The sequence below is a fragment of the Orbicella faveolata genome, unplaced genomic scaffold (assembly GCF_042242905.1).
Source record: "Orbicella faveolata isolate gen_17 unplaced genomic scaffold, um_ofav_v1 contig_34, whole genome shotgun sequence".
NCBI lineage: Eukaryota > Metazoa > Cnidaria > Anthozoa > Scleractinia > Merulinidae > Orbicella > Orbicella faveolata.
Genome location: NW_028301563.1, coordinates 32,761,335 through 32,787,533, shown reverse-complemented (window position 1 = coordinate 32,787,533; position 26,199 = coordinate 32,761,335). Strand labels below are relative to the sequence as shown.

The window sequence follows — 26,199 nt, the reverse complement described above, 5'->3', positions numbered from 1 at the left end:
AGAAATCGACGATACTTCTCCTATCCGAGGAGCGTATTTTATTTTCATCAATTTGCAATGCAAAGTGAATTGTTTTAAATACCACTGAACTGATCATTATCGCTGTTGCTTTGTCAATGAAAACTACCGACCCCACCCCACGTCCCCTCTCCCCAGTCCCCCGCAGTGCCCCCGTATCCTCCACAAGAAACCAAAATTAAGTTAATCAAATTTTCCAGTTTGAATTTTACACATTTGAATTCTGATCGATTAATGTGCTGTTTTTGCTTTCCCAATTTACGCTTTGCAGCAAATTTTCAGTTCATTTCTATTTTGAATTGTTTTCATGCCAATTTAATTTCAACCCCGTTATAGAAGAAATTATGTCAAATTTGAGCTTATCTTTTCAAAGAGGAAAACTCGTATAGTAACTGGGGATTTGAAAGTTACGAAGGCGTTCTCGTTGATCATTTTCTTCCATAGATGATAAAATCACCTGAGAAAGGATGGAAAGTTATTTTCGTCAAAGTCATAAATTATTTTGCTGTGTTAAGGCTCGCTCTTTGATTTTCCTGTTCTTAGACCTTCTTAAGTTCTTCGGTTGTTCTTAAGTATTGTTTCAAGACACAGGTCATTACATTAGGAGCTGGATTTCAATTGATTGATGTATTTCTTGGCTAATTTGATCATTGGCCAGTTTGTTCATTTGATGTGTGTTTTATTTCATTTTAACTAGAGTCATTTCTTTTAATTTGGCTCGAAGCTGATGACGGAACTTGCCATTGCCTTCTTGAACACATTTTTTCGTAGCTCTGGAAAACTTTCTGTGTAAAATCGCATTTATAGGGCTGTTTATATGTTCGTGACATACTGTCATTAGTGGGAGCTGAGTGCTCTAGGGTAACATGGGAAGAATAATGGAAGTTAGGGAGACGGAAGGAGTTTGTGTACGAGTACAAGAAACGAGACACAAACAAAAAGAAACGAACAAACAAAAGCTAAAAATGCAGAGGAATCTAGTTTCGATTCTGCTAGAAATTGCGTGGATTTAACTTGATATACATATGCAACCGAACTTTCCGTAAGTGCTGACCTTCCGGTAAGGGCACTAAACAATTGAGCTGTGACGAGGGTTGTCAGCTTACACAAGGTTAAAGATTCAGTGTTTGTATGGATCTGGGACAATCAGGAAGCCTCTACTTTGGGGCTGGTATCCGATGAAATTCCACCGTGTTTAATTGTGGTTATCTTGCATGATGATGCACTAGGTACTCACGTGGACTACTTAACATAGTATTGGGGAAGTGTTTAAGGGGGGCAGAAAAGAACGGTTTTCTATTTTCTTATTTCTCGCAGTTTTATAGTTTGTCAGTTCATGAATGATTAAAATCATGCTCTAGGTTAGGCCGTATTTTTTTCTTTGTAGAAGCTCTTTAAATTTTGTACCCGTAAGAAAGCGTGCCATGGGCGCTCGCCTCTTTAATCAGCTTGCTTTGCTGCATTTTTTATAGTCACGCATTTTAATTCAATTCTTTGACATTTTTCTTGCTAAAGTGACTTTATTTAATCCGTGAAATAAAACTAATATTTAGTCCAAAAAAGTCAAAATTAGCACAAGAAAACTAGGAAATTATAATCTAATAGTATGATCGAAATGTGTAGCAACTATTTTACGGGTTAAGTAAAATCACTCTGAGATTGACACCCTGAAAAGATATAGAAACGTTCCAAAATTGATCCGAAATCCTCTTAGTGTTATTGCAGCCCAAAGAATAACAGACACGCTGTGACAGAACAGTCTTTGACCTAAGAATACCCATTTATGGACAGTTTTCTGAGAAAATATAAAAATAGTAGTCGCAGTTGCAGACAACAGTCTCCTGTGAAGTGGTAGAGATACATTTTGGAAGACATTACTTATTTTAAAAGCCAGAAATAGAACACACATTTTCAAAGTTCAGTGAAAGAAAAGAAAGCACTTTATGAAGTCGACTGCATAGTTTAAGGAGTTGTTTAGCTTACGAACACATGTAATTTTTTAACTTGATTGAAACCTCGATAAGAAAGTGACAAGGGATCGACCTGGGGGGGTGGGGGGGGGGTGGGGGCACTGCCATATATGGGCTATATAGGTATGTGCCGCTGTGAAGGGTATGGTTTTGAAGCAGTTTACTCTAGGATAGGGTATATAAATCAGAGCGTTTGGGTCTAGAATAAGGTATCATTTTTCCCAATACTGACTAGTTTGTTGAAGATTTTATCTAGACTAAGGAAACCAGGAATTGCCACTCAAAAATATAAAAAATCAAATTGGCGAGTTTAGATTTACGCAAATCAGCCTCAATAGTGTCGATAGATGGGGGGATTGGGGGAGTTTATTCTAGTATAGGGTAGCAGAATTCAGTTGAACTAGCTCTGGTATAGGCTAAGGGTTCCAGGGTCCCAGCGGCACGTCCCCACTCAGAAATTCCCAAAGTACCCCCCCCCCCCCCGGGGGATCGACTTACTAGGGAAATCATTTGCTCGCTGTAACGCGTGTTCAGCGATATGATAAAGCATAGACCGGACGAGAAGGCTTTTAGTTATTATATCTCAACTGAATTTTGAACTGTTATTGAATGGGCAAAGAGTCTTCGAGCATTTCCCGGTAAGGTAAGGCAGTTCTTCTCACGACATCCTGCCCAGGCGATCTGTTCAAGCAGGCTATTTATATTTCTCTAAGATCTTTTGTAATCAGATCCGATTGCTTTTCTTTACTGAATTTTCGTTGTCTTCTGTTCGTTATTGCTCGCGCTATAACCCCGTTTGCTGTCGATCGTTTTATTGTCATTGTTTTTTTTTTTAATCAACGACAAGTAAGCTCGTACGAGCGGTTTCCTCTCGTTGAAGACGGCAGTGTCCAAAGATGAGTGTCATGACTCCAAGAAAAGCCTCTTGTGGAAGTTGTTAACATCACTTTGTTAACTGCTTCAAATTTCTGACGCACGTCGAGAGCGAAACGAGTCAATTTGAAATCGTTGTTAAGTCGTGAGCAAGTTTTGATGCAAAATTTAAAATAAAAGAAAGTTTTAAACTCTTACTTGCTATAAAAGTTAAGGACGCTTGGCGATAAATTACATGGTCAACCGTCGCGCTACGATCGCTGAGATAGAATTGAGGTCTATCTCAGCGATTGTTGGCACAGTCGTCACTATGATCACCGTCTGAAGAGTTGTTTCCACATGTTGTACCGAAACAAGTTCAAGACTTCATTGCAAACTTTAAATATAACTACCATGATTTCCCTAAAGGCAGGTTTAACAGAGGTAATTAGACTTTGGCAATTCAGAATAAAAGTGATTAAAAAAAATTCTTTTCGCCTCGATATGAACGAACACAAACACAAAACAACGCGTTATTTTCACCCTGCTCTATTTTATTGGTACAAGTTTTTATAACGGTGTGTCTGACACGTATTTATTTTCTACGTCAGCACTCCAAAAAGACAATTCATAATTACTACATACAAAAAATGCCTACTCTATCATATTATCTCAATATAGCTTTTTCTAAATCCCTTTCACTTGAATAAGATAAGAAATCAAAACCAGCTGGAATCATGTAACTTGCAACTTATCCTGGTATGATGTTCGTGGAATTCAATCAATTGAAACTCAGCATCAAGATTCTCCTTCTTAAGGGATAATTTCACGGTTCAGCGCATGTACAAGTTATAGCGTGGGTATAAACTACTGCATTGTTCATTTTTTACTGAACCACATGTAGTTCAGCAACTACAGACCATAATTTGTGAAACCAGAAAGACTGATGCCCAAATTTTACTCAAGATGTGAACGGATTTATCGAGCAAAACTTCGAATTCAGTTTAGTCACTTAACGTTAAATTTTTTCATTCGGCCGCTAAGGTTTTACTCTGGACACACACGCGTTATCTACTTTTATTCAATTGGTGGATAAACAATATGTGTATTAATTAAAACATAGAGTAAGAAATTCTAATGAGAAACATTACTCCTATCGCCTCGTTACCGTGACTGAGGTGAAAGTCTTAAAGGAAATTCAGTTCTCGCAGAAGTCATTAGCTCGGCAAACGTTTTAGCTTGTTATAACACAGAGCCATAAAACTATACTTCCCTGGCAATTACCAAACAAGGAAGCCGCTCAAAGTAAACTGTTTATCTTAGACTAAGGATACGTGACTACTCGATTTTGTACTAACCTATTGATTGACATATCATCGGTGATATTGAAATTTTCTGATTATATTGCTCTTCTATGATTTACCAACAGTTTCTAAAACCCTTATATAATTGCAAAGGTTTAGTTGTTCTGTACAGGGTGTGTAAAACTAAGACTGCATGCTCCGCGATTTCTTCAGGTAGTTTCATAAAAGACTTCGACTTCGTCAGGTCGGAAGTTGTACTGAGTACCCGCCAGAAATGACCGTGAGAAGGAGGATGTGAATCTGTAGCCAGCTGGCCGGCTGTAGGTGTGTCCAAGCTCTGAGTATGAGTTGCTGTTTGATGCAGCGTTGTTGGCAACGTGAATATCGTGTCCTCCTCCAAATGTTGGCCCATAGGAAGGGCAGCTGTACATGGAATGTGCTTTGGAAGAACTATACTTTCCTGTTTGGTCTAGCTTTAGCGGCTGCCAACCAGGCTTGTTAACCAATGAGAAGAGAAAGGCTGCTGAATCGTAGCGATATCCACAACTATAACCTAATTTGAAATACACAATGAAGAAAGAAGTCCAACATTAATGATGTTTATTGACACTTTGAACATTTTGGTAATGAGGTATTACCGACAACGTTAATTTGATTGGCCCGCAAAATTTTACTATTATTCGTAGCTCGGCATTATTCCTTGTAGTGTTAATCTGAAGTTGTCTGGTTCCTGTATGTTAAATGTCTCCTAAGTTTTTCATAATTTCAATTCTGGGATAAGCAAGCCCGGTGGGAGACTGGAAACAGCTGCCCCGATTTTAGACTGAACATGAGTTTCATGCCCTGTTTTATAAATTTCATTAAATTAATATCGAGCTGTAAAGCTGTCAGTTAGCCAGGAACACCATGCCGTATAAAATGCTAGTGTTTCTATCGGCCTGCTTATCTCGATGAGTTGTCCAGGGAATTCTTAGTATCATTGACTTATTTGCCATTCGTTGGTATTAAACTTTTTTGTTTCCTTGCTTAATGATTCGAAGCGGTTGTACCGCTTCCTATAAAGTTCTTCCATCCCAATATCTCCCTAAAACCGTCACGAATCAGAAAAGAGGCGCGTAAACACAGCAAGTAATACACCATGGAAGTAAGATAAGGCACTTTGTTAAGAATTTTCTAGCACTTAACTATCCCAAACCATATTGTAAATATTGCTTGTTTTAAATTCTTTTCAAAACTCTTTTCCCATATTTCTACGTGACCGCTATTGTGTTATATGATCATGGCTGACTCACAGCTTGAGCGTGGGTGGCCTGTGATAAGATGAAATTGATCATGTCACTTACCCCATGACAGACTTGTGTATCCTCCAAAAATATATTTTCCAACACGGATGATTGTGACAGATGGACCTTTGCCGTCACACTTTGAATGGAAGGTAGAGGAAGACCAGCCATTTACAGTTGCCTGGTAACAGCGATTCCAGTACGAGGATTGGCGAGTCACAGGCTTTAACCATTTATCCAGCCATGTCAAAAAATTCTGGCTGTTTCCCACAATGCTGGAATATTTAAGACCCGCTGCAAAAATAAAATATAAGAATGTTCTTTGGATCCATTTTGTACCTAGCATTTGTTTTGGTGGACCATGTTGAGAGTTGGTTTTGCTAAGAATTAATAACACTGTCATCTTCGCCATCATTGCTTGCACCGTAAATGTGACGCTAACTAAACTGGATGTACTGATTGTTCGGAAAGATTTTATATGTGGTCGTTATATTCCACCGGGCAACTTAAAATATTTTTTATCTGGAATATCTCGTTGTAAATTTTGGGTCGCAGTGATCAATACTCTTAACAGACGATTTTAAATCCTGAACAGGAAAATATTCGGAATGTATTTATCAGGAAAACGTAATATCATCACTAATGCTCAGCGCCGACCTCAGAATTCTCAATGGAAAACCAGGGGCAGATAAAGTCACGAAATTTGACAGCTTTTGTAAATATTTAAATTTTAAAAATTCTTTTTAATCCTTAATGTCCACGTGGGCTCTCTCCGCTCCACACCCCACCCCTGTCGTTTGTAAGTGTGGTTAATGTTAATGTCAAAGCGTGTCTGTAGTAGCGAGGAGATAGCAAACAACATTACTGAGTCGCGTTTTCTTTTAATTACAACAGTAACAGACCTTGCAATATGACAAACTGATCCAAGATGAAAAGACAAATCTGATTGGTCTTAGTTTTTAAAATTTTCTATAACACCGTGATAAGACCAGTAATTGATTGTGTAAATGTGGTTTGGACGAGTTGTGATAAACATTGCCTTAACCGTGTTCTAAAGTTGCAGAAGAGGGCTGCTAGAGTTATTTTAGGACGTCCATTGTCAAGCCTCCTCCGTCAAACTGTTCAATAAACTAAACTGGATACCATTTTTCGAACAGGCTAAACTAACTAAATGCTGTGTTATATACAAGCGTTTACAGGGGCATGTACCAACCTATCTTAAAAGTTTACTTAAGCTTACTAGCGACACTCATTTACGGCAGACTAGTATGCCAACTTCCATATTGCTCGCCCTGTTATCAAACGTAAAACTGAAGGAGGAAGAACATTTACTGTGACTGCCTGTCAAGCCTGCAACAGCTTACCGCTATCAATGCGAAAAATAGCGTCGCTTAATTCTTTTAGAAACTCTCTTTGGAAAAAAAATTTTGAAGAAACAGCAGCTTTTAAATCATTTTATTCTGTGATTTAGTTATACTTTTTGTACTTTTAATTGATTTTATCTCTTATCTCTCGTATTTTTATTCGTTATATTATCTCATAGTTATGCCATAGTTTTAACATCTGTATTGTACATAATTTTTAGAGGGCCACTGGTTTGTTAGTATTTTTATACTATTTTAGTGCTACCCTCTTTAAATAAAGTCTTTACTTACTTACTTACTCACTCACTCACTCACTCACTCACTCTCTCACTCACTCACTCACTCAGTCACTCACTCACTCACTCACTCACTCACTCGCTTACTTACTTACTTACTTACTTACTTACTATTGGTCCCTGAGCGGGTCGAATTTGTAACATCGACAGCTGAGATGAATTAGTGAAGGCGAAATCTCAGTGTCTTTTTTTGTTTTTTGACATAATTTTTGGTGGACAAGTTGAACTTAATTCTAACCACTGCAACCTGAATTGAAGCACAATTGACGTGAAATACTCACCTGCCGCGGTGTACCTGCAGGTTTTTCCGTCTCCTGATAAAGGATGGTTACACGTACATGTGTAGGATCCTACAGTGTTCGTACATGAAGCTGAACGGTGGCAGTCGTGTACACCGCTGACACATTCATCGATATCTGTGGGTAATAATGAACAGGGAAGAAGAAAGAGAGCAAACATAAATTATCGTAATTTTTATAGTACGTGTCGCGATTAGACGTTTACCATGTTTATTAATGAAACCTGTTAAGGCAAATAATCCTTGTTCTAGAGCGTTGTCATGGCGGCCATATTTATGTTCCTGGCCAATAGAGCATGTTTGCACATCAAAAGAACCCGTTTTCCAAAGAACAAATGAAAAATGTCATTTTTTGGGATCTATGGTTTATACCCTTGAGGTTTTTTCCGTGAATAGAGCCAAAATAAACATCAATTCTTTTTTTTATGTTACGTCCAAAACGAGACTAAGCTCATTCAAAATCATAAATATATTTTACATACTATAAATTGGTTACCGTGTGGCACGACATTTTTAATTTTTCGGATCGGCGATATATTTTGGTTGTTTTTGCGGGAACTAATTTTTGGGATGGTGAAAGACTGGTTTTTCGTGCTGGGTATCCGTGAATTCTGTAATGTTGAGAAAGTTGCATTTGCTGCGTTTTTAGTTGAACTACATGGTAAGTTGTAAGGCGCCATAAGGCACGGTAGACTCATGCCTGGGTAATGAACTCGTCTCAGGATCGAGCGGTCCGGATTCGAGACCTGGCCGGAGACACTGCGTTGTGTTCTTGGGCAAGACACTTAACTTCTCCGCCAAGGTGTTTAAATGGGTACCGGCGAACTAAATGTTAGGGTTAATCCTGCGATGGACTAGCGTCCCATAGAGGGGTGAATGGAAATATTCGTAGTCGCTTCTTGCTACGCAGAAACCGGGAAAAGCTCTGGCGCGGTGGCATGAGTGGCTCGTATAGAGACTTTACCCCCACGGCAATCGAGTAGCCAGTCACTCTGGAACAACTACGTCCTGCCCCAGTGTGGCTGGTAGTGCCTTCAGATGATCTTTTTCTGTCAAGTTTTAGCAGCTACACCTGCTGTAATTTTACGCTATTTGAGAGCGCAAACAAGAGGTAATAAAGACGGCAAACAGTCTTTATAAGAATGACAACTCCATGTTTTAATCAACACAGCACATGGTCCGAGAGTCATGTGACCACGCATGACGTCACACCTGCCTTTTACCATGGGCAATTTCATCGTTTTGGTTAAAGAGACGTTTTAAATAAATGGCTTCAACAAGATTCTGCATGTGAGGCTTGTTTGTGTAATTTCGACAATGGAGTTGAAAATCGCGAAACTTAGGACCAGAAAAAACTCGTCCCACACTGTAGGCGTATAACTTGATTTTCATGTGGCGTCATTTCATTTTGCGGTATTGTTTTAGTTCTTATTAAGCAGATATAACTTACCAGTGCAATTTTTGCCATCTCCTGAGTATCCAGGTTTGCACGCGCAACTGTAAGATCCACGAGTATTGTTACAAACAGCATTCACATCACAGCTATGAGAGTTTGAAGAGCACTCGTCTATGTCTAAAACAAGATTAAAGGAGTAAATATGGATAAACGTTGAGTTAGCGTTAGTCTGACCATTTGACAGAAACTAAAAAAAAAGCATACAGCTCTCTGACTCATTCTCTGTTTTTGGATGATTTATATTACCCTGGTTATAAACCACTGGTGCAGGCATCGAAACTGTTAAAAAATAAAGTTATTACATGGTTGAACCTTTTTTCTATCAGCCTTCTCATTACACAAGAGCGATTGATTACAGTTTCTTTCAAACCTAACAATGCAGGAGAAATTTCATAGTTTCTGAAAATAAAGTGAGATTGTTATTAAATTCAGTATCAACATCAAATGTTGTTTGTTTCAGTATTGGTTGGTTGGTAGATTTCTTACCATTGCAAGTTTTTCCGTCTCCGGTATATCCAGCTCTACACTTACAGGAATATGAGCCCACGGTATTCACACAATCTGCATTCACGTCACAGTTATGAGTGTTGGTGGAGCATTCCTCTAGATCTGCAAAATTAAATACGGAAAAAATGAAATAGTCATCAAATGCACGAATAATGTTTTAAGTACTGGCTTGTAAGAAATTGTTTTGAAACTGAACCATGGAACCTTTTGGAGCGCGCAAGATTATTCCTGGCTAAATTCTGGGAAGTCTGCTATTTTTTATTAGAAGATTACAACAGATTTATCACCTGTAAAACAAGTAAAGTTGAAGCAGTTATCGCATGGCACGTCATTCCAAGTGTATCCATGCCTCACGCCAAGAGTGTGCACACAGTCTTCGTTGTTCCAGTTGTTTGGTTGCTTTGGAGCCCAAAACCTAAAACTGCTAATTTCTTTGTTTGTCCACACAAAAGAGCCTTCAACACTGCGGTCATTCAGCCCTATCCATGATCTATCGCCAGCAAGACGGTGCTGAATAAATACGTTTTCCTCCTGGTTGTGCACTGTAACCAGATCAGAGTTCATCTCAGAACAGTTTGACTCAGCAGTCAACCATGTGGCGCATGCGGGGTTTGAAAAGTAGCAATAACCACCAAAGTAAGTCCATCCTGGCTGGCAAATGTCTGTAATATAAACAACAATAAATCCATAAAAAGTAAGAGAAATCATTAAGAACGTCTTAAGTGAAAGTTATTAAAGGAAATAGTTGCTTGTCATGTTTCTGAAAAACCTTCAAATGTTTTGCTATTTTTACTCCTGACTGAAACATTGGACGTCATTTGTTATGAAATTAACTTTTAACAATCAAATTCAAGAAATGGCCTGATAAAATCTTATTTTTAACAGCGTAAGTGAGAAAAGTTACTAAAATATGAATACTAAATGAGCTAAACTACTGATCAAGACATTAGTAAAATTAACGATGAATTATTTCGTCCGTACCTGAAAGGACAGTGTATGAGATAGACAGTGGATCATACTTTGTGTCGTACAACTCTTTTAAACAAACTCGCACACTGGTCGTATTGATGTACTGCAAAAGAAAAAAAAGAACAAAAATAATCAGTGGTCTTCTAAAATGAGGTCGAAAACATAATTTTCACAACGCTCACGGTGATATTCTGAAATATTATTTAATCTTCCGAAGAAAAAGCAAACTCATACCTCCCTTGGGTTTTCGTTCTAGTAAGACATATCAATATCATATCATTTGCATCTAGTAGGTATCTCTCAACTTTCTTGGCTGTCTTGGAGACGCCATCTTGTATTTGACGATTTTCCCCGCATTTAATTTGATGGAAAATAACGGATGTAAAAGGGTACGAAACTAATTCTGCATTGATGTTCCCCCTGAGAAAATTGGAAGAAGCCAAGAACTCTTTCAAATAGACGAGATTTGGTTCGACTGGCGTCACAAAAATGCAGTTTAAATGGAAATGCTTAATAAAGTGAAGAAACAGAATTACCTCCACCCAAGCAGTTATTCCATTGTGTACTGGTTGTCGATTTTCACCGCTAGACGAATGGTTCGCGGAAACAAACACATTTGGGGTGCTGTTGTACTTTTCAGTAAAGCGGATATCCTAGAGAAAAACTCTCATTAAGTAAGCGGGGTGTTATTCAACTTTGACCACTAGCAAACTGAATTTTATAACAACTTACTGAGTGAGTATTGTTTAAATTGGCGCTGTTCTGTGGGTCTGTACACTAACTCTTAAATTTTTTAAAAAATTAATTCTAGGCAAGCTCTCTTGTAAGACGAAAAAGATACCAACCTTGCAATAGGCATTGTTGTAATCTGCAGGTGGATGTTGGGCGTTAGCAAAATAGACTGAACTATGTTCTGTAAAAAGAGGCTTGTGGAGCGAAGAAAACGCCAACCATTTCTAAAAGAGAAAAATAAATAAATGTTAACTAGAAAATTGAGATGGAAATAGTATTAAGTGAGATATCCATAAGCAAACGTCTAAATCAAGATTCTATTTCTTAATTATATGTCTCCATGGTGAAGTATGCTAGAGACCTAGCTGCCAATGCAAAAGACCAGTGTTAAGTGGCTAAAGTAAGTGATAAAGATCTCTCAGTACCTTATGGTTGGTACATAAAAAAAGGTACAGACACTTACAGTATAAACATCGTCGTGAGATCCTGCGTAGTTCTGAAGCTCTCTCAAACAAACTTTAAAGGAGGATTGCGTGATGTCTTCAATCCACACACTGGCAGCGTCACGCTTGAGTCCTGCACGATAGTGCACTGCGGTAACAAACACTGAAGGTATCACTGAAAACTTACTCTGCATAGAAAACGAAAAAACAAGCTGTTACCGTTGACGTTCAGCTTGCTGATGTTGTTGTTGCTGTTGCCCTAGTGCTGTTTAACAGTAACGAGGATTTGGAAACAGTGCGGGTTAGTGCTATAATGGCTGAGTGATAGGTGACATTTTCGTCCCATTAGTCCAAGGGAAATCATACAGTATTATATTGAACTAAATCTGATAAGTGTAAGTTATTTGAAATTATTCTTCGTGAACTTGAGTTGTAAAATGAAACGAAAAAGTACCTACCGATGGAAAATTGACAGATTTACAAGTCGTTCCAGTCCACCATTGTGATATCCGTTCTTCCCCGGCAACACCACCCGCTGGAGCCCCTTGGTACGTCATCCAATCAACTGTCACGTTAGCTTTTGATTTTCGCTCATTGTAGCCTGCCGCCATCACACACGCAGTGAATCGATCATAACTGACATTCTCAACCCACGACACAGCGGCGTCATGTACGTATGACTTGTCACTGGTGTCAATATGATTGACAGTGATCTGAACTTCAAGTGATTTGTCAGGATAAAACACATAAGGCTTGAGGCGAATTACTTCACAATGAGAATATCCGAGTGAAGGAATGTGTGGCATGTGACGGCGACCCCGCTGGAAAGGAAATCCTTTAAGAAAATTACGGTACAAAACACAAATCAGCACAAGCGATTTAAACTTCTCACGTTTTTTCATCATAATGATCATCATCTTCTTCGACATTGTCAGAAATTTCAGAGTAAAACAATTTCTAACCTTCACAACTACCAGGGTGTTGCACAGAGAAATTCAGTCGCTGAATGCACATTTCCTGTCGAAACAAACACTCATTGTCGTATGTTGTGCCATTGGATGAGCAGACTGGTTCTTGGTAGGATGGACAACTGTCAACAGCAACGCAGCGAGCATCATTTGGTCCAAACGCTTTACACAGGCAGTGATAATGACATGTCACGTCGATGTAAGGATCCAAGTCTGACAAGAGATAGAAACAATCAGAACAATTGCGAAGAAACGATTTGATCTTGTAGTACACGCTTGCTTGATAGTTATCCACACTTCCGTCTTCCCAGTGTGGGTTTGCAAGGTTTTATAAATATTATTGCAATGAACAACACCGCTGAGGGGTAAAGGGGATACGGGAAAGAGAATCTTAATATACCGGGTGATTTTTCAATCTCCAGACGGAATCTTTTTGCCTACCTCCAGTGACCATGTAGTCGACAGTGATAACATCTTTATTGTTGGCGTCGCTGTTGTAATTCTTCACACACACTTGTGCATCAGTTGTAGATGTATGCTGAATAAAACAAAAAAGAATTAAACCCGGTCTGGTTCATGTTGTTAACGTCCGCCGGAATAGTATTTGAAAAAAAAACGGATATAAACGAAAGTTACAGCGAAACAAAAACTTGCTGAAATCGCTTTGAAACGGCCCCGAAACAGCATAGAAACACAAGTCACAAATAGAAGAGTTCAAGTAATTATTTTTATCGAATTTTACTTCCATACCTCGAGCTGTTATATGCGAATGTTACATTCCCGTATAAACTGTTATATTTATGTTGTTACGCAATGTCATATAATGTTCACGGGTCCCGAGGAACTTGGAATATTTGTGCCATTACCTTATGAGTGTTTGCTAAACTTACAAAAAGATCACAAGAGTTATTCCTTACCTCAACCCAAGCGGTGACAGCGTTACAACGTGACCCAGAAAGATTAGCATTATTGTTGTTGTCAGTGCGTTTTGGCGTCACTAATACAACAGGACGAGCATAAAATGGTTTTGTGAAGTTCACTATCTGCAATGTAAAAGAAAAGAATAATTTAATATGGACTGTATTTCCGCGAGACTCTTTTAGAGGTTAAGCTGATAAATAATCCGTATTGGTATTTATAATGCGTTGATTCCAATGTTTAGATTCCAAGTCACAGCGTCTTTGATTTGAACAGGGCCGACCTGCACCGTTTACAAGGGTCTTCATGATTGGCCAAACGAAACAATAGGTATACACCACAAACAATGCCCCTAGCCCTAGAACCAAAGAGGTGCAGATTAACAAGAACGAGTCAAAATAGAAGTTTTAAAGAGGTACAGGTCATCTGTTTGAACAAGAGGAAAAGTATGTTTGATCAATTGATCACCGAAGATAAAATTGGGTCTCAGAAACTATTTATGACAGATTTTGTGGGTCCAGAGTTCAAATAGTTCCATGTTAACAGTCAATTTTAACTTCCTCCATTGATATGAAAGCGTTGCTGTTGTTGCCCTTTTGATGCCCTATTATAAAGAGGATTTAGATAAGAAACAATAATGCGGCGGGCTGGCAATAATTATTCTTACTTGACAGAAAGCGTAGTTATCCTGATCAGATGGTGAGTTTGTATTGGTAAACACGAGACTGTCGGTTATGGTAAAATTGTCAACACTCAGATTTGTAAACGCCATCCAATTCTGCAGAAAAAAAAGAAAGAAATTGTAGATAAAACCTGGCAATTATGAAAGAGATAAAAACATGCACAATTAAGGACTGTTTTAACCAACGTAAAAGAGTACATGAAATTATCGGCAAGATACGCAAACCCGGTAAGATGTTGATAATTAGCCTTTTTTCAGGAAAAAATCTATAAAAGAAACAACTCTCCTTGTGTTTGCATTCAACTGCTTCCAGTCAACGCTTTCTACCACATGGTTTCTACAAGTAGCTTGAGGTTTATTAAAGAGCTAACAAACACATATTTTCTTTGTATTGTTTTCTTTTGAAAGCCAACGATTGATGTTTCATACTGGTACAAAAAAGACTCATCTGGAACAGCTTGAAAATGGAAGATGATCAGGCACGTCACATGGGAAGTTGACCTCTGATATATTTGGTAACATCGTAACGGATGTAAAAATTTTAGAATGCTGCTCTTTAGTCAGGGGTCATCATGATTTTCATTCAACTTTGATGAAGTGTATATCTTTGGCAGAGCATGGTTCATTAGACTGACGACTGACAGAAAACGAAATTTAAATTTACTCACTATCTTTATGCCTTTATGGGGTCCATCGAAAATCTTTGCTTCTCTGAGACAAATTTTGAAATTGACCACGCGCAACTCCTCCACCCACACGGCCATGGCATCCTGAGGGCTCTTGGGAACTTGGTGGCTAGCAGTTACAAATATGGTTGGAGGAGTAGAAAACCGCTGAAATGAAATAACGAGAGAAGTTAGATTAGTAAATTAATCGAGTGCATGCCTGGGTGAATGACCGCATGAACAGATCAGCGAATATGTAAATGACCAATAATGAGAGAATGCGTGAATGCTTGTTTGAGCCATCAAATGTTCTGGCATTTTAAAAATACAAAATGCCTCAAATAACAAATTAATATTTAACAGTGAGTCACGCAACACGTTACACGCCGCAGAAAGTGTAAATATTTTCACAATCAGAGTCCGCCGAGGATATTTTAATTAAAAGGGAACAATACGCTTAAATCCGAAAACTACTAATCAGCTTATTGTTAATCGGTTTTGATCTTTTGCATTAGGAATATTTGCGTTTGATGAGGAAAAATAATATTTTTAGTTAGTCTCAATTGATAAATTAAAAACGCTGTTTAATTTCAACAATTTTCAACATAGTGACATTTTATTCATGTTTTGCGATTGCATTGACATGAAAAGTTTTCTGTTTAGGCTTAGTCTTATGTTTTTCGGACTCTTTATTTGAATTACAAGGCAATTGTTCTACTTAAGGCAACTTGTTTTCAAGGGAGGTGGCTTTTTAGTGTTTTTCTTCAGTTATTGAGAAATATTCCGTACTCAGATATTTATCCCCTAAAAAATATTTGTTTCGAATACTTTCTGCTGTATTTTTACGCTATATTTTGATGGTTAGCATTTGCACAAGTCATGTTTGAAATTGACAGATTATTGACAATTTTCAGTAAGGAAGATTGATTGCCCGACTCGTGATTTCCATGTTAAATTTCACGCGAGAAACCGATATCGCACAAATCGCGAAGTGAAACGAGCTCGAGAAAGCGTAGCGAGAAAGCACTGGCTGATATTTAACAACGTCGAGCAAAGAGTTTTAAGTAAGAAATATTTTTACACTCAAATTAAAATTTCAATACCAGCTAAATTTTCAGTGCTCAAGTTCTTCGAAAGAATAATGAGTACTAGCCAAAATGTATTTCTCGCAACAGAAAAACCTACCGTTGTGCCATATTGCAAATTGATAGATATATTTACTTGGGAGTTGTTAAACGATGCCCCACGGTAAACAGCCAACCGAGAGCTCTCGCTGTAAATCACAAGTGATTGTTGCGTTGACTGCTGATGGCGAAGCAGGCCCGCTGTTGACATCGCAATTTCTCGTAAACCTTGCGTGGAGCCGGAGCCGCTTCAAATGTACGCAGTAGCACTAAATGCAAACCCAGCCTGCTTGTTTGACATCCTTCGCCGTTTTTTAAGGGGTTGTAACGTAAAATTGAATCTGTGTTAGCTTGACCAGTCAGCTCCGAGATTTTAAGCGGATGAAAGTCGTCGCGTAAGCTTTAAATATGACTCACTGCAGTTTTACGGTCGCTAGAGTTTGTGAATTTGTCATCCAACGACGCGGTTGAGGCGATGCCCTTTGTCTGCTTTGCAAGTTTATAACAGCTGAGAGGAACCATCTTATGCAAGATATTTGATGATGGTTTCTTAACTAGAACATTGTGACCCTTATGAAATAGCCTACATACTCAAAATGAATGATGTACTGTAGCTCTGCTTTTCTTTGTAGTTGGTGAGGTAATGTTCGCCTTGCAAGCTGCCATTTCGTCTTCTATATACGTCGCAATTGGCACTGGAGCTTCTTCGGCCGCTGAACTTTGCCTTGCGGCTTTCCTTTATTTGTTTCGGCCATTTTCTTGTCCAAGCCGTTATGATTTTGTCATTTTCTGGTACTCGGAATCGTAAGCGGCTTCTTATTTGAAAAAGACTTTTGCTGTTTTTTTCGCTCCGTAGATTGCAGCAATGATTTTGCAACATGATTAAAAGGTCGCTGAGAGTGTTTTCAGAGAGTTCCGTCTTTTGCACTGTGAAGCCCTCACCTGAGTTTGGAGGTTAAGGTGGCTTGAAGGGAATTCTTGGGGAGTGAAGATTTTTCTTATCAGGGTTCTCTATTGCCAAGTAAGGGTCGTTTCGTCTGCTTGATATCTCTTGGATGAACTTAGCGAATTGACTTAATGAAGGATAGTCTGCGGCTTTCTTAACTTTATATCGGTAAGCGTGACGTTGTCATCTTCCAGGAAGGTCATCAGGAAGTTTAACAAGTAACGGTTTTAGGAAAGCCGCTTCGTCAAGTACTATTAGACCACTGAGCCCTCCATCATTCTTTGCACATTCCAGTTCGAGCAGCAAATTTCCTAGTTCCTGTGGGCCTTTATTATCCTTGGGTTCGATCTTGGGGAACATTGTCAGTTTGTTAAGGTGCATTTGAGCTACGACTGCATTCGAACCGAAGCGCTCACTTAATTTCTTCCAAGCCTCTTTTAAGAGCATGTCCACCAGAGGACCAGGCAGAGGTGATACATGCCATCTCACCGATTTCAGTGAAACTTGGCCAGATTGAAGGGCATACCCAATAACTCAAAAAGCCAAAACGGTTTCAAAATTACAATTTTCCGGGGGGAGTTACACCACCCCCCTACTTTTTTCACATAAATTTCTTTAAATACTACACTAAATGAGGGTAAAAGTAGGGGGCTCTTAAACCTGAGCAATTCATCCAATTCAATTGTGGCTATACATGAGTGTAGATTAGTCCTACATGAGTTATGTACGGGAGTTTCATGTAATTTGATTGATTACCTGTCAATCAATGTAAGCTAATAACTACCCATGTAAAATGGCATAGCAAAGTATGGTGATTTTGAGGCCAAATATCTCCTGTGGCCAAGTCCCTCCCAAAGAGATATCTATACCACGGTTCATTTCCACCTTTGGTCTGTACGAATTATCAAAAAAATTTTTGGGACCTGCCATTTTTTGTTCGCAGATCGAGCTCAAACCCTGCACATCTTGCACAAGATTTTAGTTTAATGACTGACATCGTAAAAGTTCCTGCACAAACCGCACCCGTAGATTAGCCATAACCCCAAGATGGAAGCTCAAATATTGAAAAGCAACGTAAAGACAATAAAGTTTGAAGTTCCAGTGAAGCTCTAATCGGTATAAAAACAAAGACAACCAAGTGCGGTTTCAGAACACTGATACAGCGGCTGTTGCGAGCCTTCAAATGCATTTAAAAGTCTTTAGATAACAAATTTTCACTTGTTATACCTTCTCGTCTTCCTAATTCACTCTTCTTAAACTTGAGATTTTCTCTTGATAACATTATCGCTTCGCCGGAACACTCCATGACATTCAACTTCGTACACCATATCGAAACGATACGAAGTAGTACTTAGTAGCCAAGCTTTGAAATGTGGAGAGGAGTCTGGGCATCACAACGCGTAATAGAGGGGCTACGACAAAACACTGACCCCTGGTCAACTGACCCCCTACTTAACCCCCTTACCGATCCCCTCTAAAATTCACTGGAAATAATAATTAAAGAAAAATATACATTAAGGCCGACTTACCCAAGGAAAAAACTATTTTTCAATACCGCACAGTGTTATTACGCATACATAACGTGTATGAGCCGAGCGATAATTTTCACGTGCGTTATATCGTTTGCAGGTTCACTGAGAGACTTGAGAACATCACAGCATAAAACGAAAAAAAATGTTAGCATTTCCCAAAAACATTTGCGTTTCTGACTGGCAAAAAAATTGATCGAAAGGGGGAAATAAATTACTATTCCTACTGTAAACATTTTCACTGATGCGCCGAGGTTTCTTGCTTTGTTTACTTTTTGGCGCAAAGATAATTATCTGGCGTCACGAAATATCCCAGTTCATGTTTCACCGAGGTTTTTGAATAGTAAGTTCAAGAACAATTTCATGACCCTGAACTTGGAAAAAAGAAATTAACCCGACATTCCCTGAAAAAATTCAGAAAACTATTCCTCCAATAAGCCGAGACAGAAAATTACGGACATTCATAGTTACTGTCCATTTTCAGCTTAAATAAAACACTTCCTCGCCTTGTTTATTTCAAAGTACCTTTCCTTTTTCTTTTTAACAGCATTTCTTAACGACTATTATTAAATATATTTTTGTGAAATTGTTCTTGAACTTATTGTTTAAAAACTTCAGCGAAACATGAACTGTGATGTTTCGTGCGCCAAATGATTACGTCTACACTGAAAAGTAAACAACTTTGTCTGCGATTGTAAGTGGGACCTTCGCACAACAAAGTTATTTTCTTCGTGACCTTTACGTTGTGAAAACAATGTCTAATCTTTCCTGTTCCTTTGCCTCGCACTGTGACTCTCACTGCGATATTTTATCCCAAGGAAACGAGCTTCTTTCTCTGAGCTCTTGCTAGAGATATAAGTGCTCATCTTCGACAAATCTCTGTATCTCAAACAAGTGTCTCTTCTGAGAAAGAACAAATTCTTGCACGCGTGGGGTTGTTTGATGAAGGCGGCCGTGACTTCACAATTTGTCCAAAACACCGGGATCAGTTAGGCGTCAAGTTCAAGGCCTCGATAAAATGTCAGCATCCACTCCATGGAAATCGTAAGCGTAAGAGGGAGAGGGGTGTTAACCTGCGAATGGCAAAGGAAATCAAGAATAAATGGAATGTTGTTGTCCCCGTTGGAGCGGGTAAACTGCTTTGTCTCTTTATCTTCGAATCCAGCTAAAGTACGAATTCCTACCTTGATTTGTTTCCAAGAATTATAAGCTCGATTACCAGTCAGTGTTCCAGAAAGCGGAGAAAATCTGGCCTTACAAATAAATGATGTCATATTCTATGTACACAGGTATTTGTAGAATTTGTCGTGGGAAACATCAAGCTGCCATGAAATTCGTGGCAAATGCTTCACCGCCCCAGGAGCAGAGAGAGGAACAAAGTTCAGCAGACCTACCCATGGAGAAGGCTGACAGCACCATTGTTGATCCACAAGCGCACGTGCGATTCTTGTTACCACCGGAAGAACCATCAGGTGAGGTATTACACATGTGTACTCAGTTATCTATTAGTTTGTTATGGTAACACAAGAGTATTTTATACGTAGATACGGTTCCAAGAGATTTTCGAGTCGATTTTTGAAAGAGAGTTTTGAAGAGGCAGATGAGGAATACATGCCTTTGGTTACACAGCTCATTAACTGCAGAAGAGATGAGTATATGCCCAATTAGCGTTAAAATGTTTAGTATTTGAGAATTATAATGCACTGTTGATCCTTTTTGATAAAATTATTAGCATTGTAAATAATTATCATTATTAGTTCTTCTAGTTTAGCTGCGACTGCTATCACTTTTAAAGCAACATTTATCCATTGGATTATCCAACTACTCGTCTGTGTGAAGTTTTTCTCCTGCTGTAGTCGTTCAAAGATCTTGATGGTACGTAGTATCCCTCTAAAGTAAATAGGTGTCCTCTTGTGTGTTGTGATGCCCAGACTCCTCTCCACATTTCAAAGCTTGGCTACTAAGCACTAATTCGTATCGTTTCGATATGGTGTACGAAGTTGAATGTCATGGAGTGTTCCGGCGAAGCGATAACGTTATCAAGAGAAAATCTCAAGTTTAAGAAGAGTGAATTAGGAAGACGAGAAGGTATAACAAGTGAAAATTTGTTATCTAAAGACTTTTAAATGCATTTGAAGGCTCGCAACAGCCGCTGTATCAGTGTTCTGAAACCGCACTTGGTTGTCTTTGTTTTTATACCGATTAGAGCTTCACTGGAACTTCAAACTTTATTGTCTTTACGTTGCTTTTCAATATTTGAGCTTCCATCTTGGGGTTATGGCTAATCTACGGGTGCGGTTTGTGCAGGAACTTTTACGATGTCAGTCATTAAACTAAAATCTTGTGCAAGATGTGCAGGGTTTGAGCTCGATCTGCGAACAAAAAATGGCAGGTCCCAAAAATTTTTTTGATAATTCGTACAGACCAAAGGTGGAAATGAACCGTGGTATAGATATCTCTTTGGGAGGGACTTGGCCACAGGAGATATTTGGCCTCAAAATCACCATACTTTGCTATGCCATTTTACATGGGTAGTTATTAGCTTACATTGATTGACAGGTAATCAATCAAATTACATGAAACTCCCGTACATAACTCATGTAGGACTAATCTACACTCATGTATAGCCACAATTGAATTGGATGAATTGCTCAGGTTTAAGAGCCCCCTACTTTTACCCTCATTTAGTGTAGTATTTAAAGAAATTTATGTGAAAAAAGTAGGGGGGTGGTGTAACTCCCCCCGGAAAATTGTAATTTTGAAACCGTTTTGGCTTTTTGAGTTATTGGGTATGCCCTTCAATCTGGCCAAGTTTCACTGAAATCGGTGAGATGGCATGTATCACCTCTGCCTGGTCCTCTGGTGGACATGCTCTTAAACCCTCGTCAGGATTCTCTACATAGGCATTGCGCAGGGGTTGAACAAATCTCCTTGACTCTCTGGCCGGTGGTATTCTCGGTTAACAGGGTTAACGTTTCACTTGCTGTGATGTTCACATCTCTCACCATGTTTTCAAATGACGCTTTCCAAGTGCGGTAGTTTTCTGGGCGGTTGTCTCGTCCAGCCATAAACTGAATAAAAGATTCCAGGTGTTTGAGATCCGTAGGTGAGACAGTGCTTTCAATTTGCAATGGAGTAAACTCTGTAGGTTTAGGATCTAACTTCTTGGGGGTGGGGCGTTCCTATTTGAAAGCTGATTTAATATGCTGTGCTGCTCAAGGATTTAACTTCTCAGCAGTGGTTTGCTCCTCCTTGAAATTTACGTTGGGATGAGTCCCTCGAGTGCTTTCTTCATCTATATGTGCCTCGATGAAATCTCGCACACGCTGGGATGGATCCACGAGTGGCAAATCTGGTTTCTGGAATTCATTGGCAAAAGTGGGAGCGAGTTCCTCATCCATCGCGTTCGCTTTGGCCAGTGCCACGGCTGCCTCTTGCTCCAAGCGTAAACACGCGATCCGCGCCTCTTCCTCACGTTTCTTTCGGGCGAAGGCCATTTCTTCCTCTCTCTTGTTTTTCTCTTCTCGCTCTAACAGGAGGGCCGACTGGGCCTCGATTTCGGCCATTTTCCTTTCTCTTTCTGCCTTCTTTACGGCTGCCAGGCAACTCGCTTATCGCTGAGCGAATCTTGTCCACCGAATCCAGTGTAACCGATAAATTTAGATTCATTTTTTGGTGAAAAAAATAAGCTCTTACTACCCTAGCGATTGAAAATTCCAACTACCTCGTGACGCTAATACAGACCAGAATGTAAGCTGAGAGCGCTGCCCAATAAAAACGCGAGGAAAGATCACGTCGATAAACAAGGCAAAAAGAGTAACGCAATAAGTAACGTGATGCTGTAAGTATGTGACACCACAGAATATGCAAATGACGTAAATGCTTGCTTGAACCTTCAAATGTTCTTCAACTTACAGACATTTTGAGATTGCAACAGCTCTTTTCAAAAACTGACCGAACGTTTGGGATGGTAAAAATTCAAAATGCCTCAAATAAAAAATTAATATATAAAAGTGAGTCACGCAACCCGTTACACGGCGCAGAAAGTGTAAATGTTTTCACAATGAGAGCCAGCCGAGGATATTTTAATTATTCAAAAGGAGAAAAATACGCTTAAGTCCAAAAACCACTAATCAGCTTTTTGTTAATCGGTTTTGATCTTTCGCATTAGGATCATTTGTGTTTGATAAGGAAAAATAACCTTTGTAGTTAGTCTCAATTGATAAGCGCTTCTTAATTTCAACAAACTTCAACATAGTAACAGCATATTCTTCGATCATTGAAACAGTTTTCTGTTTACGCTTAGCCTTATGTTGCTTGGCAACTTTTGAATTACAACTGTTTTACTTGAGGCAACCTCTCATCAAGAGAGGCGGCTGTTTAGTGTGCTCCTTCAGTTATTGAGAAATATTCCGAGTTAAGATATTTATACCCTGACGCTATTTGCTTCCAATACTTTCTGCTGAGCTCTCACGCTATATTTTAATGGTCAGCGTTTGCACAAGTCACGTTTGAAAAGGGCAGATGATTGACAATTTTCAGTAAAGAAGATTGATTACCTGACTCGTGATTTCCACGTTAAATTTCACGCGAGGAACCGATATCGCACAAATCCCGAGGTGAAACCAGAAAGCACTGACTGGTATTCAACAACGTTGAGCAAACGGGCAGTTTTAAGTAAGAACTATTTTTACACTCAAATTAAAATTTCAATACCAGCCAAATTTTCAATTTTCAAATTCTTCGAAAGAACATCGAGTCAAGAATAAAAAGTCGAAATGTATTTGTCGTAGCAGAAAAGCTTACCGATCGAGAACTGTCGTTGTACCAGATTGGAAGTTGATAGAAATATTAACTGGGGAGTTGTTCAACGATGCCCCAGTTAAGCCGGAAGTAGCACTAAATGCAAACCCAGCCAGCTTCTTTGACATCCTTCGTCGTTTTTCCAGAGGCTGTAACTTGCAGTTAAATCTGAGTTAGCGTGACCTTTCAGCTCGGAGATTTTAAGCGGATGAAAGTCGTCGTGTAGGCTTTGAGTACAACTGTTTCACGGCCGTTTAAGTTTTGCAAGTGTATTTCGCCCGAGTGGAACCATCTTATACAAAATATTTTGATGTTAGTTTCTTAACTGGAGGGAGGATAACATGATACCAGAAACATTAATTGTGACCATTATGGCATGGTCTACATACTCAAAATGAATGCTGTACTGTAGCTGTGCTTTTCTTTGTAGTTGGGAGGTAATGTTCTCCTTGAAAGCTGCCATTTCGTCTTCTACATATGTCACAATTGGCACTGGAGCTTCTTCGGCTGCTGAACTTTGCCTCGCGGATTTCCTTCGTTTGCTTCGGCCACTTTCGTGTCCAAGCCGTTATGATTTTGTCGTTTTCTGGTACTCAGAATCGTAAGCGGCTTCTTATTTCTCTCTAAAAAGTTGTACTTCAGTTCAAAGCAGGGAGAAACTTCACTTTCACTTTGAAAAAGACTTGTGCTTCTTTTTAGCTCCGTAGATTGCGGTAATGATTTTGCAACATGATTAAAAGGTCACTTTGGTTTTTTTTTTTTTTTCACACCGGTGAACGATCACGCAAACTCTCGTTTTTGGAGTCGTAATTTTTCGCGAAATACCTCGCCTTGGTAACCAAGACCGGCGCTTTTCATGCTGTAACTAACCTCGTTACATAAAGTAAAGCTCTTTTCCGCAACTAATTCCTTTCAAAAATATTAGCAACTTGTTGACAAATTCTGCTCACAAAAAAGACTGGCAAACCGTTTTAGGCAGTTTCCGCCAATATTTGGCAACTTTTGGGCATTTCCTTGTTTGTCCTTTTTGCATTTTTGAGGAATTTCTGAGTGTATGGCCAAGTTTAATTCTTTGATCTACAATTTCTACATACTATTTCGTCATCTTTTGTCATACTGATGAGATTAACTCGTATACTGTAATCATCATTTTTTTAGGGTTAACTGACGATGTTAATATTTTATATTTTGTATTTTTTCTTTCTTACATCCACATCCACAATCAGGGCTCTCTTTTTCATGAACTTTTTATATATCTTTTTTACTTTCTAAACCACTCAACAAAACAAATTCTAACCTGCTGGAAATCGATCCTCTTACATTCTGTTCCAGTTGTCCAAGAGTTTAAGGATGTGGTGCCAGTTTGAGATCCATGGGATTTCGTTTCAAACGCGAGATAGTTTACCTCAATGGACTTATTTGAACCGTTAGCAAATTCTAAAACACAGATTGTAAATTCACTCGCTTTAACATCTTCTACCCAGACTGCAGCGCCGTTCCGAGGGGTTTGGCTCTTCACAGTATGGCCAACTGAGGCGAGAACCGTTACTTGCTGTCCGCCGTAAAATGGCGTTTGAAAGTAAATCTTCTTACAACCGAACAGCCCTGGTGAGCTTGTTGTTACGTTTTCTTTTCCGGCCTTGAATCCGAGTGCTGTAAAGGAAAAAAAAACTTTTTTCTTCAAAATGATCGCACTTACAAAGAGTTAACTGAATGCGCAGCCGATATCCTAGGAATGGACATGTTGATTGCTTTAGGAAGAGCTTTAATTCTCAATTTCCTTGATCTGTGCGCCCCTCCCCCATCTTTCAGTTCGCTTCTTCTCTGATCAACAAGACATAAAAACGCCTGAGCTTGCCGTGAGAAGTTGAATTAAGAGAATGCAACTGAGAGTAGATACCATACCTTCAGTGGCTGGAATGCCCAGGCAAACCAACAAAAAAATGAGAAAGAAGTGCATCGCGTATTGGTGCTCAGACGACATCTTGCTCCGACTGAAAGGGAACTTCACTCTCATGCACATTATAATCATCACAAGGGCAATGCGTGACTGGAATGTACGTGTTAAGACATGTCGAATTATAGGATATTAACAAATTTTAAACAGCACGTTCACAAAAATGAGTTATCTTTGGGGTGACGCATATAGGTGACGAGGTTTAGGATGACAGGCAGAGGAAAATGACCAGTGTAAAAAAATATGACGGATTCCTTAGAAATTGACGATACTTCTCCTATCCGAGGAGCGTATTTTATTTCCATCAATTTACAATACAAGAATTGTTTTAAATAACACTGAACTGATCATTATCGCTGTTGCTTTGTGAATGAAAACTACCGACCCCACCCCATGTCCCCTCTCCCCAGTCCCCAGCAGTGTCCCCGTATCCTCCATAAGAAACCAAAATTAAGTTAATCAAATTTTCCAGTTTGAACTTTACACATTTCAATTCTGATCGATTAATGTTCGCTTTTCGCTTTTCTAATTTATGCTTTGTGGCGAATTTTCAGTTTATTTGTATTTTGAATTGCTTTCATGACAATTTAATTGTAACCCCTTATAGAGAAGATTATATCGGATTTTAGCTTATCTTTTCAAAGAGGAAAACTCATAAAGTAACTAGAGATTTGAAAGCTTCGTATGCGTTCTCTTCCAGCATTTTCTTGTACAGATGATAAAATCATCTGAAAAGGGTGGCAAGTTATTTTCGTCAGAGTCGCCATTTACTTTGCTGTGTTAAGACTCGCTTGTTGTTCGTCCTGAACTTTGACCTTTTGAAGTGCTTCGGTTGCTCCTAACTATTGTTTGAAGACAAGCCAGATCATTACATTAGGAGATGGGTCTCAATTGATTGGCGTATGTTTTTTGGTTAATTTGATCATTTGCCAGTTTGTTCATTTTATGTTTTTTTTTTGACCGAGTCTCGTTTCTTTTAATTTAGATCGAAGCTAATGGCGGAATTTGCCATTACCTTCCTCTGACGCATTTTGTATTTTGTATTTATTGAAAGCCTCTTGTGTAGAATCTAGTTTCAACTCTGCTAGAAATGTAGACTTCACTTGATATATATG

General features: G+C 39.0%; 1 protein-coding gene and 1 long non-coding RNA gene across 2 annotated transcripts; both read right to left on the bottom strand.

The window, feature by feature from the left end:
- Positions 1-4,120: 4,120 nt before the first annotated feature.
- Positions 4,121-25,159, bottom strand: LOC149105831 (uncharacterized). Its single transcript, XM_089271548.1, has 18 exons — positions 25,033-25,159; positions 24,425-24,780; positions 14,729-14,893; positions 14,046-14,156; positions 13,378-13,503; positions 12,902-12,998; positions 12,455-12,673; positions 11,951-12,327; positions 11,513-11,680; positions 11,163-11,273; positions 10,854-10,970; positions 10,330-10,420; positions 9,636-10,010; positions 9,328-9,450; positions 8,836-8,958; positions 7,369-7,503; positions 5,488-5,721; positions 4,121-4,697 (listed from the first exon to the last, which is right to left on the bottom strand). Exons 1-18 carry the CDS (start codon positions 25,157-25,159, stop codon positions 4,354-4,356), a joined length of 3,399 nt encoding a protein of 1,132 aa, XP_089127674.1. The 3' UTR covers positions 4,121-4,353.
- On the bottom strand, positions 17,709-20,331 carry LOC149105832 (uncharacterized). Its single transcript, XR_016201497.1, has 2 exons — positions 19,509-20,331; positions 17,709-19,397 (listed from the first exon to the last, which is right to left on the bottom strand). It is a non-coding gene; the product is annotated as an uncharacterized LOC149105832 (long non-coding RNA).
- Positions 25,160-26,199: the final 1,040 nt, after the last annotated feature.

What these genes read in the sequence shown, in the direction of transcription:
- LOC149105831 (XM_089271548.1), bottom strand. Translation starts at nt 25,159, where the DNA reads ATGATTATAATGTGCATGAGAGTGAAGTTCCCTTTCAGTCGGAGCAAG. An exon ending in CCCATAAAGGCATAAAGATA is followed by an intron (nt 14,157 to 14,728) that starts GTGAGTAAATTT and finishes TTTTTTCTGCAG; the next exon opens with AATTGGATGGCGTTTACAAA. An exon ending in ACACCCTGGTAGTTGTGAAG is followed by an intron (nt 12,328 to 12,454) that starts GTTAGAAATTGT and finishes ATTTTCTTAAAG; the next exon opens with GATTTCCTTTCCAGCGGGGT.